General features: G+C 53.7%; 1 protein-coding gene across 1 annotated transcript in view; it reads right to left on the minus strand.

Annotated features, from left to right (window-relative positions):
• PLXND1 (plexin D1) overlaps positions 1–15,653 on the minus strand; it is an 89,408-nt gene that overhangs the window by 45,236 nt on the left and 28,519 nt on the right. Inside the window, exons 4-12 of the mRNA XM_054216450.1 lie at positions 14,659–14,790; positions 12,808–12,908; positions 11,990–12,119; positions 10,616–10,790; positions 9,009–9,117; positions 7,236–7,338; positions 3,315–3,419; positions 980–1,069; positions 7–100 (exon numbers count right to left, since the gene is read on the minus strand). Of these exons, the coding sequence (XP_054072425.1) occupies positions 7–100; positions 980–1,069; positions 3,315–3,419; positions 7,236–7,338; positions 9,009–9,117; positions 10,616–10,790; positions 11,990–12,119; positions 12,808–12,908; positions 14,659–14,790 (1,039 nt within the window). The remainder of the gene's footprint in view (positions 1–6; positions 101–979; positions 1,070–3,314; positions 3,420–7,235; positions 7,339–9,008; positions 9,118–10,615; positions 10,791–11,989; positions 12,120–12,807; positions 12,909–14,658; positions 14,791–15,653) is intronic.

A 15,653-nucleotide genomic window follows, 5' to 3' on the forward strand; every position in this document is an offset into this window, starting at 1 on the left:
TCAGACCTGTCATCATCTCTGGACTGTCGATAAATCTGTCTGGTCTGTCCTTCAGCTGAAGGTTCACTGGGAAGAGATGGCTTTTTTCTGATGTGTGGAGCTGCGCACAAAAAACAAATAAACAAAAGCTTAGGAAATTTAGTAAAATATGAGGTTCCATACATACGCTACACGGATTAACACTCCTCTGAGGCTTCTCTGACTGCTGCTTCTCAGTGCAGGAGGGTCTCATCGTTAGCAGAGAGAAAGAGAGAGGGCTGTTCTCTGTTTTAATTGTTTTGCTGAGGTCCCAATGAAGGGCACTGGGGCACAGAGCACACCGCTGGGACAACGCAGTCCTGGCCTGCTGCTTTTTTTAGCAAAAACGGACAGGAAAACTAACAGACTGTCCGGTCTGCGCATTTTCGGTGCTGGGCTACAATACAGAGTTCTGCAGGTGACATGATGGGAAAGTGCTCCTCTCCAGCTTCTACTCGCAGCATTCCCATCAGTGGAAGCCCGAACGTTTGCTGCTTTTCAGAGTTTGCCCTCCAACAACCCCACACTGCTCTTCAGTGAGCCTCTGAGCGTTTTCTCAGGCCAATTCCTATCTCAGAATAAAAGCTACAGAAATAGCAACGCTGAAAGGTGGCCAAATTTTTTGCCTGAACTGAACTCTTGCCGTTTAGAAAGGTAAACAAGCAGCTCCTTCCCAAGCCCCAGCAGAGCCGGGGCTGCAGCCACTGCAGGTGCCCCCGGAGCAGACAATGCAGCATCGGAGACTCGCGAACGCCCGTCCAGCATCAGCTCAGGCAAAGAGCCTCTGGCCCAAGGGGAGAGCCCGGCCTGCACTTTTTTCAGCTGGAAGCGGAGGGAGGGAGAAGGGCAGGCAGCGTCCCAGCCACTGGGTGGGAGGTTTGGGGGCAAGACCCTCCCTGCCCTCGGACCTGCCCCATGCCGCAGGGGGAGCAGGGGCTAGCGGCCTCACCCCCCAACTCACCAGCACGTGTACGCACTCCACGGCGGAGGAGTTCACCCACTGGGCTTCGAATGTCCTGTCTGTCCCAAAATGGCACTCCAGAGCTGTCTCCTGGGAGAGGGAAGACAAGGGCAGAACGGCTGCAACACCGTTGTGTGCAGTTCTCCATCTCAGTCAACCCGATCGGCAGGCGTCGAGTCTCACCTTTTTTCTGCCGTCAGTACCTGAACCGCGTTCAAGTCAAATAGGAGATCAGAACCCGACGCTGTAAACGGCGCTGGGATCCGTGCCTAATTAATCCTGCTGTGTTACACACCTCTAGAAAACACTGCTGCAGGCTAAGCATCGCACGTGGAGCCAAGCCCTGTCCCCTGCCCTCGCCCAGCATGCTGCTGTAAAGTGTCGTGGCCAGGTGTGGGGCTCCTGGAGCTGGGGCCATGCAGCATGTGCAGACCAGGAGATGTGTCTGACCCACGGCACTCAGACCAGGAGACGCGCCTGCCAGGCTACACTCTCGTAACCCCCACCACAGGGTACCCAGGTTCCGCTGGCCCCAGGTGTTTGGAGCTCATGCTGCAATGCCGACCCAGAGCCAACGTGGTCCCAAGCCGCCTCACCCAAACAAGACCAAACCAGCCCGTGATTTGGGCTCAAAGCCACCTTCCCAACAACTGCACAGAGCAAATCTCTAATTCAAATGAGGACCCAGATGGGAGCACGTTCAAAGGCAGATTTTCTGTGCTGCTTTCCTGATAACACAAGGATGATATCCTGCCCCGAATTACTGCTGTGCCCCGTCTTGCAGGAAAAAAGCCTATCTCCAAGCAGGTTGATGCTCCACCACTACTGAGGTTTAACTACCCTTTGAAAACGGACAGATCTGATAAAAGACATGAAAGAAAGCGCCAGACTGCTGGCAGGCAGTTGCTGGCTGAGTGAACACACCGGTAGCCACGAGGGGGAAACTGGGGTCTCCCCCAGCACATCGCCTGCACCCCAGCAGCTCGGGCTCTGCGGGCTCGCCGTGCCGCTCGCCCCCCGCCTGGCCACTGCCCCCACGGCAGCAAAGGTGTCGGGGCACGCGGCCCCAATGCTCCAAGCTTCAGCAGTGCTCCCAAGCTGCCGTGGAGAGGAAAGGAGAAGGAAACCCCCCCTCGCCCAGGACAGTTTGCAGATGGCACTGGGAGGAAACCGGACTGCCAGAGCCCCTCCAGCCGCCCCGGGAGCGGTCGTGCCTCAGCCCCTTTCCTGCTGACTGCATTTCCTATGGGGTTCCATGCGGTATTGCTTCCTCTTCAGCCACCTCCAGCATCCACAGAGGAAGAAGGATTTCTCGCCCTATTTTGCTGATTATGGCAGGCACATCGCCGTTTGCAGAGGCCAGGGGCAGGAAGGGCAGCCCCAGCCAGGCGGGGAGAGCTCGTTTCTGTCCCCGCGCTGGGGGGGCACAAGGTCCGGGGGATGCGGTGCCCCACAGCACCTGGCAGCCCCCCGCCGCGGCCAGCATTTCCAGCCCTCTCCTTTGCCTGCAGAAGCAGGAGCTGCCTGGCTGTCCTGCATGCAGGTACCCTCCGCAGGGGCACGGCCATCCAGACCTCACCGGCCCCGCTGAAGACTTGACCCAAAATGACACAGAGCCACTTTCTACGAATACCAGAGCTTAGGTAAGTATTTTCCCAGTGCCCAGCCTCTCTGGTTCCTCCTGGTGTGTGATGCATCTCCAAAGGCACCTGCTTTTCACCCTATTGCAATTCTCATGCCAGAAAATTTCATGGAAAGGATTTTTTCACAAAAAAAAAAAAAAAAAAAAAAAAAAGAGCTCCACAGTGACCACCAGAAGTTAGGTTAAAACACATTTCTGTGCCGTACCTCGAGCACTGGCTCAGCCAGCACAGGCTCTGGGCTTCGTCCTTCACCTCGAGCTGGGGTGGTGGGGCCGGGCTGGTGCATGGCGCCAGGGCAGCAACGCCAGCACGCCCTGCGGTGCGGCAAACACCCAGGAGGAAACTGGGAATTTTATTTCCCCCAAACATTGTGTTCTAGTGACTGTTTTACAAGGTGTATAAACCTCCTTTTTCCACCGAATGCAAAAAGCCTGTCACTAATTGCCGGAGATCCCTGGAGAATGCCTGCGCACAAACAGCATCTCCCTTCGGCTTTGCCACGCAATCTCCCTCGCCATCGGGACGATGCTTTCCACCACCGTCTTTTGTTAATACCGTGATTTCGGCTGCTAACGCAAGCACCCACTCCCAAGGCAGACACCAGCTCGTACTTAAGACTCCCTTTGGCCACCTTGCTGCACACCAGCCTGGGCTCATTTGAACCTTCCCCATTTCTCTAGGAACTCATTTACCTTCAAGAAAGTTGCATTAGCCAGCGAGATCGTAATGTCCCGAGATACTCCCGTGGGCATTGGGTCCAGTGAGGCAGGTACAATTCGCGGACAGTCGATTTTCTTCTGTTAGGTACAAAGCAAGACCAAAAAAAGAGAGGTTAGCTAGCTGCATGCTGAGCATCCTCAATGATGAGGCAAGATGGCATGTCAGGGCCCTTGATAAGGTTAATTTCACTACATCTTTAAAGTCAGACCATGCTGTAACCCCAGAAAGTGAAAGACCAAAATGGCACCGTGATGTACACAGCGGTAACGCCGCGTGGAGCCTTCCTCTCCCGAGTCACCAGCTTTGGCACTGCCTTAAAAATCCACTCCTCCGCAAGCGGTCAGTTAACCACAGCAGGGCGGCCGGGCTTCCAGGAGGGCTGGTCCGCAGCTGTAGGCTAGCAGCCATGGCCCGGCAAAGAGAGGAACGCAGCACAATCCCCACCTCGCTCCTGCCAGGCTCCTCCACCAGCTCGGGGACATCGACAGCTCCCGTCCCCTGGGTGGTGGGGCTGCCAAGCCTGCACTTTCATCTTCCCACACTGGAAAAAACGTCCTGCCAGGTAAAAAGCAAATGCGTCCGCACTCCTCAGCTGCCACTCTGGGCGGCTCCCTCATTACATGCACTTAAATGCTAGAAGACGGGGCCGGAGTGACACTAAAAGGAGGCACTGCAGCCAACAACGGCAAACATGCGGCGTGACCCCCTCCTGCCAGCGGGCAGCCCATGTCTTACACATCGCAATGAGCATTTCTGCAAGCCCCTGCAGAGATTTTGCTTTCCAGTGCTTTCCTCCTGCACCGTGTCATTTCAGAAGTGTGGGGGCTTGTGTGTGCACACGTGTGCGCGCAGAGGAAAGGGTATAATAAGCTGCAGGGGCTTCAGCAAGGGGACTGCGGCAGTAGGACAGCCGAAATGAAAGGCCTAAATGAAGCTGAAAAATGATTTTAAAAGGTCATCTGTCCCCTACTTTTGTTCTCACTTTAAATTGATGGCTCAGACACTGGAGCTGACTCAGAATTCAAGTCTGTATGACAAGCCCATCCTGTTCTCTCATGAGATGTAAATCACACTGCAAAACTACAGCAAAAATGAAGCCAGATTCTCCATTGCCCCGGGGTATATCCAGATTAATGCCTTTGACAGTGGAGCCACTGGGGTAAAATACAACAAAATATTTGGTCCATTATGCAGAATAATTTGCAGCAGGCAAGATTTTCTTCTCACTTGCACTAAGGGTTACCCCACCGTGACTCTGCTGGCAATGGTGCTACTGCTGCTCTGACCAGAGGTAGAGCCTGCCCTCCTAGCGGGGACCCAGGCCCGGTGCCGGACACGCATTCTGCATACGGTTCTCTCTTGCCTTCCCCAGACCCAGCTGGGGGTCAGGGAACTGTCTGGAAGTGCTTGTTTGACTGTGGAAAACACGCTCCATTTCTATCGGGACACTCATCTTAACCAAGCACAGTTGGTGCCGCCTAAACAAGGAGATTAAATAACAGAGATGCACATGATAAGAGAAGGAAAACAACAAAGCAAAGCACTGGAGAGAGATTTCAGTCCCAAGCCTCTTCTAGGAGAATCAAAAGAGTTAAAATAAAACCAGCAGGGCTACAATGGAAAATTCACGCAAAAGCTCCTGTGGCCTGGTGTGTCCTTGCATGTCACAGCAGCTGGCATAGCTTGCTAGATAAATACACTTTAGAGGGCTGATTAACTTGTCGTCTTGCAGCCCCTTCTCCTGCTGTTCATCAGTGGCTAGAAATAGAGCTTTCCAGCTGATTATATCATTCACGTCTGGATCAGGGCGAAGGGTCTGAATGTTTAAAATGCTGAGGATGAAGCCAGTATGATGCTGGCTTCCCAGCGGACCAGTTTTCAGGTGCAGCCACACCAGCAACGGTTTGTTTACTGAAAGCTCAGGCTGTAGGACGAAGTACCATGTTTCCAGGGCTACAGAGCACCTCATCCTGCAGGCTGCTCACGGAAAACAGCGGGAAGAGCTAAGAAAGGCACAGAAATAAAACAGAAATGTGCCCAAACCAGGTGCAGCATCCAACCAAGCTGCACCTCTGGAGCGGGAGATCAGAGGCGAGAAAGCGAGGACAGGCAGGGTTATCCTTAAGGAGGAATAGGCACAGTTATCCCTGACAGAGAGTAACCCTGGCTCTCCGCATCTGCTCAAGACTCACAGCGTTTCCCCAGCCGCGCCAGTAGCCCTGCTGTCACCCAGTGCCACCGACAGCCCCCAGAGCCCCTGGCCCAAGTGGCCCCCAGGGGCAGCTACGGGCAGTGCCCCCGCAGCCTGGCACAGCTCCCCGTATCCTGGCACGGCTCCCCATGTCCCCACAGCCTGGCATGCCACTGGACACCTGGCATGGCTCTCTCTGTCCTCGCACAGGGCAGAAGCCCCACCACGCAGCCTCGCGTGTGGCTCCCACACCAGGAGCAGCCATCAGTGATGGTTTTCTAGTGCTCGGCCCCCATCCAGACAGCAAGAGCAAATGCCGGATACTTTCTGAAACCTGGGAAGTTGAGGAAGCGGAGGGTGCTTCCCTCATCTGCCCAGTACGAGCAGCCCAGACATTCACCAGGAAGCACAATCCACCCAGAAACCTGTCACGAGCCAGAGGACAGACCAGTGCTGCCGGGAGCCGTCACCCCGCTGCCACCCAGCAGGGATGGGAGATGTTTCCCAGGGCTTTACACTAGACAGGATGGCACGGGGCTGCAACATGGTGGCCCCATCTCCTTCCCTGTCCCCCGTGCTTGCAGCCGCCCGCCTCAGATGGGATGCCAGGGCCGTCCCCGGAGTCAGCACGGTGGGTGAGGGTGGGACGTCGGACATGGGGCCGAACTCCTGCTGGCAACAAGCACAGGGAATGGGCTGGAAGAGCGGAGATGAGAGCAGAGCACCAGTGCCAAAGGGATATTCAATTTACAGTGTAAAAGCTTGGCTTGGATATATGGCAGATTGATTGCTAAAAAGCCAATTTTATTTAAATTAACTTCAATTTAAATTTCAGAAGCAGGAGCACACTGGGTCTCTGGGTTATTAGACGCTGTAATTTGGAAAGGGGCAATTTTCTCCTTTAGACGAACACCACCAGTGGTGCTCCAGCAAATTATTAACATACTGCAACAGCCCAGTCAAAGCTAAAGGCATTGTAAAGCGTTGCTGCATTCAGTGTATTGCTCAAACCCAGGTGTCCCAGGATGCGGAGAGGCAGCGGCATTCCTCCAGCTGTGGGACGTGATGAGGAGCCAAGGGACGGAGGCTGCCGGGAGAGACAAACGCTTTCGCTGGGCTACCAGCTCCTCACACACACGCGCCTCTGGGCACGGCATGGCACAGCATGGCATGGCACAAGCTTACTTGCACCATGCATGTCCCCTCTCCTGGACACCGGCAGAGGAGGCTGCCCCAAATCCAGCCTGGGACAAGCCGTGGCCATGCTGCCGTGGCCAGCAAGTGCCAGATACTGACGGAGGAGGCTCAGAGCGGCTGAGACCACACTGAACACCAGTGCCTGAAGACCCCCCCGAGGTCATGACATAAAGCAAGGTGCAGCCTGGGGACCTCGAGGGCAAGTCGGTCCGAGCAGCCTCAGCTCCACGCTGAGTGCTGAGATCCTGGCACCTGCAGAGCCCCGCTCCAGAGCGTCCCTACAGCTCTCCATCGGCCGAGCCTTTGGCAGTGAGACGTGTAGGACTGGAATGCCGACTGTGGAGACTCCCCAAGGCCAGGCAGTGCGTCAGCGACGCCGAGCAGCGCTGTCCTTGGCATCCCCCCTGCCAAACCCAGGCCATCTGCCTCCCTCCCCGGGAGAAGGAAAACAAGAGCCCAGCGACAGGGAAGGTCTCCCGAGGCAGCACAGTCTGATGGACCCTACCTGCATCCGCAGCGCGTCGTCACACTGCGAGTGGTTGGAGACACAGGTGTAGGTGGAGGGGCACCAGTGACACTTCCACCTGGTGGAGAGGCAGCTGGTGCATCTGAAACAGCAAAGGTGCAATGAGAAAAGCAAATCTCAGGCTGCTCAGGATAGCCAAACATCAGCCATGCAATCGATATTCACACATTGGGTTCAGTCTTTAACGGAGCCCAGAAAGACCCCTGGCAGGCGCTGCTTTTCCTGTCCTCCTCTCCCTGGGAGCTGAGGGGGGACACAGGCAGAGCCCATCCTCCCCAGTGCTGCTCTGAAGGCAGCTCCAGGGTGTAGCCGCCTGCGGTGCCATGGCAGACCAGGAGCTACCAGCTCCAGCTCCTCCCCTGCTTAGTGAAAAACGCTTTTTTCCCCTAAAATGCTCTTTCCCCATATCCATCTCCCCAAGGAGCCAAGCAGGCTCATGCCTGACAAAGGACAAATTATTGCGCCTCACCCAAGCACAAATACAGGCTGGGGGATGAAGGGATGGAGCGCAGCCCTGCCAGGAAGGACTTGGGGATGTTGGTGGATGAGAAGCTCAGAAAGACCCAGCAATGTGCGCTGGCAGCCCAGAAACCCCCCGCAGCCTGGGCTTCATCCCCAGCAGCGTGGGCAGCAGGATGAGGGCGGGATTCTGCCCCTCTACCCTGCTCTGGGGAGACCCCCCTGCAGGGCTGCCTCCAGCTCTGGGGCACCAACAGCAGAAGGACACGGAGCTGTTGGAGCGGGGCCAGAGGAGGCCCCGGAGATGCTGGGAGGGCTGGAGCCCCTCTGCTGGGAGGACAGGCTGAGAGAGCTGGGGGGGTTCAGCCTGGAGAAGAGAAGGCTCCGGGGAGACCTTGGAGCCCCTTCCAGTCCCTAAAGGGGCTCCAGGAAAACTGGGGAGGGACTCTGGATCAGGGAGGGGAGCCATGGGATGAGGGGGAACGGTTTTAAACTGAAAGAGGGAGATTCAGATTCAATATTAGGAAGAAATTCTCTGCTGTGAGGGTGGTGAGCCCCTGGCCCAGGTTGCCCAGAGAAGCTGTGGCTGCCCCATCCCTGGAGGGGTTCAAGGCCAGGTTGGACGGGGCTTGGAGCAGCCTGGTCTGGTGGGAGGTGTCCCTGCTCATTATCTTTAAGGTCCCTTCCAACCCAAGCCATTCTATGATTCTACAAGAGCTCTCCCCTGCAGTTAGCACAGGGTGTGGGACCACCGGTAGGCAGGACGTGGGGATCCCCTGCTCAGGCTCCGTAGTCGCACTCCTGAAAGGTGGATAGCTTTCTGCGGGTGGCACCAGCCCACCGTGCTGGCGAGGGGTACGTGGCTGCTCCCACCTGGGCTGGTGGGGCAGAGAGAGCAGGGGGAACCCGCCCTCCCCCACCCTCCCCCACAGACCCTCAGGGACTGCTGTGGGGGCCGGCTCTGCTGCCTAAGGGTTAACAGAACAAGCTTTATATAAAAATATTATTCACGTTTAAAAAAACCCAACATGTCCAGATGGCTTGAGCCGCCGTGAGGACCCTCCCTTGTAAATCCCTGGCAGCGCATCCCCTACCAAATCCTCTGCCAAATCCTGCCAGGCCCCGGCCGCCCCTGGGAGGGAGGGATGGAGGGAGGGAGGCTGCGCTCCCCCACTGGCCCCGCGCGGGGGTACCCTCGTCCGGCGGCGTGCCGGCACCCTCCCGGCCTCCAACCGCTCCACCGCCCGGTGCCACGCAGCCAGCACGGCACCACCCGCTGTCTGCGTCACTTACGCTCTCTTTGGGTAAATGTTTCCAGTTCTTTTGCAATCGTAGATGGTGAAATTGGCCCGGATAATGTTTTTGCCGTTGACCCGGAGAGCAGTTTCGACGACCACGTGGTCTGAGAGAATCAAGCCAAAGAATATTGGGTTGCAAGAGCCTCACGCTTAGAAGACAAGACAGACCCTTGGGAAAACAAGGGCTAAATCTGATTTGTTTTCTCTAGGGCTTCCTCCGAGCTGCATTTCAGAGCTCAGACCATTCATCTTTTGCCCTCTGACTTTCAGCTCTTCCCTCTTAAATCAACGCTTTACATCACCCTCACCAGAAAAGAACATTGCGACTTTCAGCAGAAAATTCCAGCGTGTTGTGCAAGTGTTAATTAGCAGAGTTAATTATTGTCTTCGCTTACAGTTGGCGCTAAATGATACTTTAAAAAAAATGTGGTAATTAAAACATGTTAGTTATCATGTTTTAAAACCCCGCTCACTTTCCCCATGACAACAAACCCGCAGAGAAGAGTGGAAATCCCTTTTTTGGCTACTTAACACACTATACTAACTCTCCCTCCTCCCAGAATTGCTTAATTTTTTTTCTTTGCAATTTTGCCATATAAGCACCAGGGACAAGAGACAATGCCTCTTTCAGAATATGTACAATAAATCAGCGCATTGGATTCCAGAAATTCATTTGGACATTGCCGTAACCAACAATACAGAACAGTTAATGATCTCCCATTCTTTGGATAGCTAGGGAGAAAAACAATGCAGCTTTATAAACTTGCATATGAAAAGTGGGATTTTCAAAAGGACTGGCTAATTCTTCTCTTACTGAAGTCAGCCATCTTCAATAGGGCATTCACTCCAGGCTTGAAAGATGAAGATTTAAGAAGCGCTCAAGTCTGGAACGAAGCATCGAACTTCTCAGGAGGAGCTATAAAATGGGGCTGTCTCCATTGCTAAGTGGCCAGTATCAGACCTGGTCAGCTCGGCCGTCAAGGCGCAGTTGACTCCAACCAGCTCTGCAGGTGCTCATCACCTCCAGAACGCGGCCACACGGAGCCTCAAGGTGGGCATCTCGTTTGGTACCACCTGAAAACGGGCCGGGGAGGCAGACTAGAAGACCTCAGTCTGGCTTTTAATTGCATAAATGGGATTAAGAGTTTCTGAGCTGCCTTTAGATACACACTTGCTCTTCTTCCAGAACTTCTCCTGAAAAGTAGCGCATGTTCGGGAGGTAAACTGAACAAAAGCAATTGAAAAGATCAATATAAGTAGCAACATTATTTCCCCAGGGCTAAAACGTATTTTTTTAGTACTTATTAAATCCAAACCAGAAGCTCAAACCAGATAAATCTTAACAAAGTAAGTACATGATCTGGCTTTTAAAATCTGATGTTTAAAACAAAAATTGATAGATTTGAAATACTGTCAATTCATGTTAACATGGTGGAAACTCCCACACTTTAAAGTCGTATGCCCTATAAAACAGAAGCAGCTTGGGTCTTTTTTCCCCGTATGCATTATCTGCACGCACAATTGGAAAAAGAAAAAAAGCCTATGAAAAATTATGTCCACAAAAGCGGTTAGAATGAATCGAACTTGTTTTCCTCTACATACCTTGGTCGTCCGGAAACATCGGATATTTCTCACGTGGAAGTAAACTGCAATAAATAAATTGGTTTACATAATCTCCAGCAACTCTGGCTACCGTGTGGATGTTATTTCCATAGTCACATGAAATATTTGTTCCATTCAGGTTTGGGATAGTTCCATTTATTTGTATTATCAGGGCCTATATTTGGACAAAAATAGTAATCAGTTATTATGACAGAAAATTATATTTAGAATTTGTCAATGTTTTAACAAGCTTTTCATAGGCTAGCGACTCCAAAATAAGTGCACAGATAGCTGTTTTCTTTCATTTTATGCACTTTGAACTCCAAAAAGCCATCTGCGTACAAAACCTTGCTTCAGTAGAGCCCTGTCACCAACTGCAGCAGCTGTAGCTGGTGTGTCACCGGCCAGGAGGACACGGGATGCGGGGGCTGAGCCCTCCCTGGCCGCCCTCGCCGCACGCTGCCCGCCATCCACAGCCTCCTGGGAGCAGGAGGGAGAGCAGAACAAAAGGAACCCCTGTTTCTGAGTGCCTAAACCTGCCGGCTTGCACCCGTCCGTGCCAGGGATGGATGACTGGAGGCGTCGAGCTGGCAGGAGCCCACAACGGCTGAGGGGGTGGGCTGCAGGGGCTTCGTTTTGCCATCAGCCTCCAAGGGGGAGGGAGGGGAAGTTTGGCAGAAAGGGAATGCTTTTGAGGAGGGTGACTGAGGGAAACGCAGGGCCCACGTGCTGGGCTGGCTTCCCCCGCCATCGGGGGGGGAACTCCCTGGGGACTCCCAGCCCCCTGCTCCAGCGCGGCAGCAGTGGAGCCAGACCGGAGCTCGGGTCCCATGGGATCCCCCTCTCCAGCTCCGGTCTGGGCTCTGCCCCAACCGCTGCCTGTTACCAGCCATTTCCCCACGTTAGGGCTGGCCGCGAACTTCAGCACAGAGAGATTGCTGCCATTGGGAAAGGGTCTGTTAAAACTAATGCACAAAAAATAATATTTTTTTTGTTAAAAATAGCAACAATACAAAACCAGAAAATGAGCTGATTTAGCTATCTGCAGCGGATCGTCTGTATTTGAGGTTTTGCAGAGCTCTGCCGTGTGCTCAGCGTGGCAGCGTCACAAGCCCTGCTCGCCCAGAGGCCCAGTGGCTGCCGTCCTGCCACCGCCAGGGCGCCGAGGCGCAGGACGTCACCTCCAGGTGCTCCCGAGGACCTTGGCCTGACTCAGGGGCATGAAGAGAGCTCAGCATCCCCACGACCCACACCTGAGCCGCGTGGAGCTGTGCTGCAGCGCTAGAGGAGAGCAGATATTTATCAGCCCTGAGAGCAGGTAACGACTCTATGGGTCGCTGCACATGATTAATTTGGCATTCACATCAAACGCACCGGGTTCTCTTTCTCGATATTAATCTCGGGCTCCAAGATGGTCATGGAAGGGCACTGCTGCACTCCTTCGCTTGCGCTCGCCCAGAAGTTGGCCCCTGTGAAGTTCGTGCACTCGTGCTGCAGAGAACACCTGCAACGCACAGGGGTACAAGTTGCAGCTGATTATTTTTAAAACAGGTGATAAAAATGTTCGCTTCCTTGTGAGGGAAGATCCTGAGAAAATCCTGTGCCTACATCTTTTCCCTCCATCCATGCAGTTAAGCCTAAAGCTTTGCTGCTATATTTAAAGTGTCTGGTTGCCACGATAAGAGCGCGTACTCCCACCAGCATCAACGCAGCACCAGGATTCAGGGTAAGCGAGAGCAAGGCCAGGCTGAACCCAGCAGTGAGGAGGAGAAGGTGACATTTTGTCCGACTTCTTCAATTTATAAACCCGGAGTCTAATTTTGTAAATCCCTTTCTGAGTGCTGATTTTCTCCTACTCACAAGTAATAATTGCAAGGGCAAAAGATGGTCTTTAACAGGGTGTTGGCTCTCTCAGTCCCATGGTTGGATGCCTGCAAGATATTCTTTGCACTGGCAGCCGACTGCGGCATAACAATGCAGCTACAGTGAAATCCTGGCTCTGAAGAGCATCCCAACCGTTTGAGACCAGATGCAATTGTTTTTAAAAGCACGTATTTCATAAGGAATGGACAAAGGCTAATGGTACTGTGACTGTGTTGACTGTATGGAAATATAAAAGGCACCAGAAATTCTTGCCCAGGCTTGAGGGCCACAGGAGATGCTGAAGCGCACCGGGACACAGCCAGTCCTACCTGGTCTCCATCGTGCACCACCCGCAGTAGGCATCAGCAGCAGCCAGGCACTCCGTGCACGTCGAGTACTGGTTGCAGGCAGCCACCTTCACCCGTGTCATCTGCACGACAACAACACGACTGCGTCCAAGTGTCTTACACCACCACAGAAACAGTCAACCTGACCGGGATGCGCTGGCACAGCCACATGGAGCTAGTGATGAGACACCAGTGTCTCGGGCGGCTTTACCCATTCGCCTGGTCCAAGCCCTACAGACCATGCGATGGGGAGCAGACCCTGGCACTGCTGTCCTCCGCCCCACAGCGCTGGTGTAGGACCAGCCCGTATGGGCACCATCACAGGCAGCAGAGCCCACCCCAGCCCGGGGGCTGCGTGCCTGGGGCAGGGAAGGACGCCCAAGGGACGGAGCTTGCTGCCACCGGCGTAGTGACCCCACGGGGCGCACGGCAGCGTGGGCTGAGCTGAGCTGCTCTTTTCCAACTGGCACCTTGGCAATAGATGTGTGACGGTCAGGCTACGGAGAGCGACACCACACCTTCCTGACGCCTCAGATGGAGATGGTTTCACAGCTCGTCCCTCCCTGTGAAAAGCTCTCACTCAGACCTGCAGAAAGCGCCTTTCTAGACAGAGCTGAACACTGTCTGGCTGTTTACAAAATAACCAGAAAGCAAAACCACTCTGGAAACCTTAATTTGTAAAGAAATTAAAGTACCTCTGGGGACTTGCTCGGCAGGAGCAGTCGGAGGGAAAGCATGTGTCAGTTTCTGCTTTTTCCTCCCTCAATTTCTAAACATTTGGGAAAGAAAACAGAGTTGTTTGGTTCAGTGGAGACTGAGAACGTGAGGTGCTGAGAGCCCTGAGCTCCCACCAGGCGAGCTCCTTCGCCTGACCCCCACTTCACCTGCAGCACTTCGCTGGTCCCCAGCCCTGCGGTTCTCAGCACCCCCCACAACCGCATCGAGCCCCCAGGGAGCTTCCCAGGTTGCTAATTCCACCAAAGAAAAATCAATTCGTCTGGCTTATTGGAAAAGAAACAGAGGAGAGCATCATGAGTGCTGCGCTGGGTGTTTGATAAGCCCGAATAAGGTGCGCAGCGCAGCGCGGGAGCTGAGCTGAGACAGGCTGAAACGCCGGCTAAAGAGGCATCCCAGGAGGGTTCTGTGAAATGATAATGACCAATCTGCAGGGAATTAGGGCTTGGAAAATATAAATGCAGCATATAACATTTGTGGTTGTGCATCTGTTTTGACAGATTAAAATGTAATTCAGGACAAACCACCAGTGCCTGGAGCGCTCAGCTCTCATCTTCCTCCTCTGCTCACTTGATGGAGATGAGACCGTCTGTCTCTACCTGCTGCGGCGTTCCCAGGCTCCACAGAGAGCCCTCCTCCCTCCCAGCCCTCCTGCTGGCTGCGCTGAGCAGAAACCTCCCCTGAGCATCATTTCTGACAGGCAGACTTTTTGTCTGTAGGATCTCCTAAAAGCCTCCTTAAAGACTGTGTACCGTAATTTTCAGGTTTCTATACAGGAACAACCTCTGCTTATTTCTGCCCTCCCGTACGTGGGATCGGTTTTGATATCTTTCACTCTTTACCTGGCCACCACGAAGACGAGAAAGCCTGACAAGCCGGTCCGCTCGGCGTGACCCCTGCCCCACGCAGAGAGTGGACAGGCACAGGTACCCCCCGGACAGCCCTCTGACACCCCAGCCAAGGCTCGCAACTTCTTGGCTCTGCCCACTGATGTTAAAGCAAATGTTATTGTCCCTTCCTGCTCCCAGCTTAGTGCTGAACACTAAAACAAACGCATGACGCTCAAAGGGCTATTTGGCTGAAGACTAAAGATCTCACCTGATAGGAGGTCATCAGATAGAGGTAGGTGGAATCAGAAGGGTCAAACTGCATGATGGGGTGGACAGGCTCTCCGTAAGCCACCGAAATGGATCTCCTGCTAATAACCTTCATGGTACTGTCCAGATTAATCTGTAGTGTGAGAAGAAGCCACTCAGTGAGACCATTTTTCAGACACTACGGGGAGAAGATTGTTTTTCCTCGGTTATAAACAAGAGTCAAAGCGGTATCTAACAGCGTTCCACATTTTCAAGCGCTGTAAATCTCTACACGCCTCGCAAGCTGCATACACCGAGCTTTACCGAGAAGCCGACTCTGTGCCCAGGGCAGGCACTGAGTGGTCCAGGCCGTGGCCAGGAGCCCTGCTCAACGATGACCGCCCCTCGCAGCCTGTGGTCCCTCTGTTTGCGAGGCTGCCTGCAAAATTCTGGTCGAAGGCTCTGCGGGACTGTTTCCAGCCGGCCAGAGCACCGCGACTCTCGCTTTGCCCTAATGTAAGTGGCACCAGCCTTCAGCCCTCATTACATACATATGTGCATTTCTGTTACAAAGAACATTGCATTTCCAAAGCTTAATGAAAACCAGTGAAAATCAGCAACAGGGCTGTACACCATGGCATCCACTGCTCCCTGCATATTTGAAAAATAAGTGTTGTCATTCCTGGCCATAAGAAGCTTTTATCCCTGCTAACTCCAGAAGACCATGGCAGCTGCCGCAAGAGAACCGAATCCTACCTTGCCTCATGAATCACCAGCTGAAGCGCTGGCAGTGATGGAAGAGGCTGCAAAGCATCAGCCTGCCTTTCGGATCCCAGAATGTCTTGGCATTTGACTTGAAAACTCAGCAAATTAAATGTGGCATTGCTGAGAGGAAATAACAATAGGGCTACACAATTTCGCGTGACAGTCACTTTTCAGCTTAAACCAGAAAGGGAGCGAGGAAAATTCCTACCTCCTTACTAGCAAGGGAAGGCAATAATTGTAAGGACCAAGCGT

This window comes from Rissa tridactyla, chromosome 10 (genome assembly GCF_028500815.1).
Source record: "Rissa tridactyla isolate bRisTri1 chromosome 10, bRisTri1.patW.cur.20221130, whole genome shotgun sequence".
NCBI classification, from domain to species: domain Eukaryota; kingdom Metazoa; phylum Chordata; class Aves; order Charadriiformes; family Laridae; genus Rissa; species Rissa tridactyla.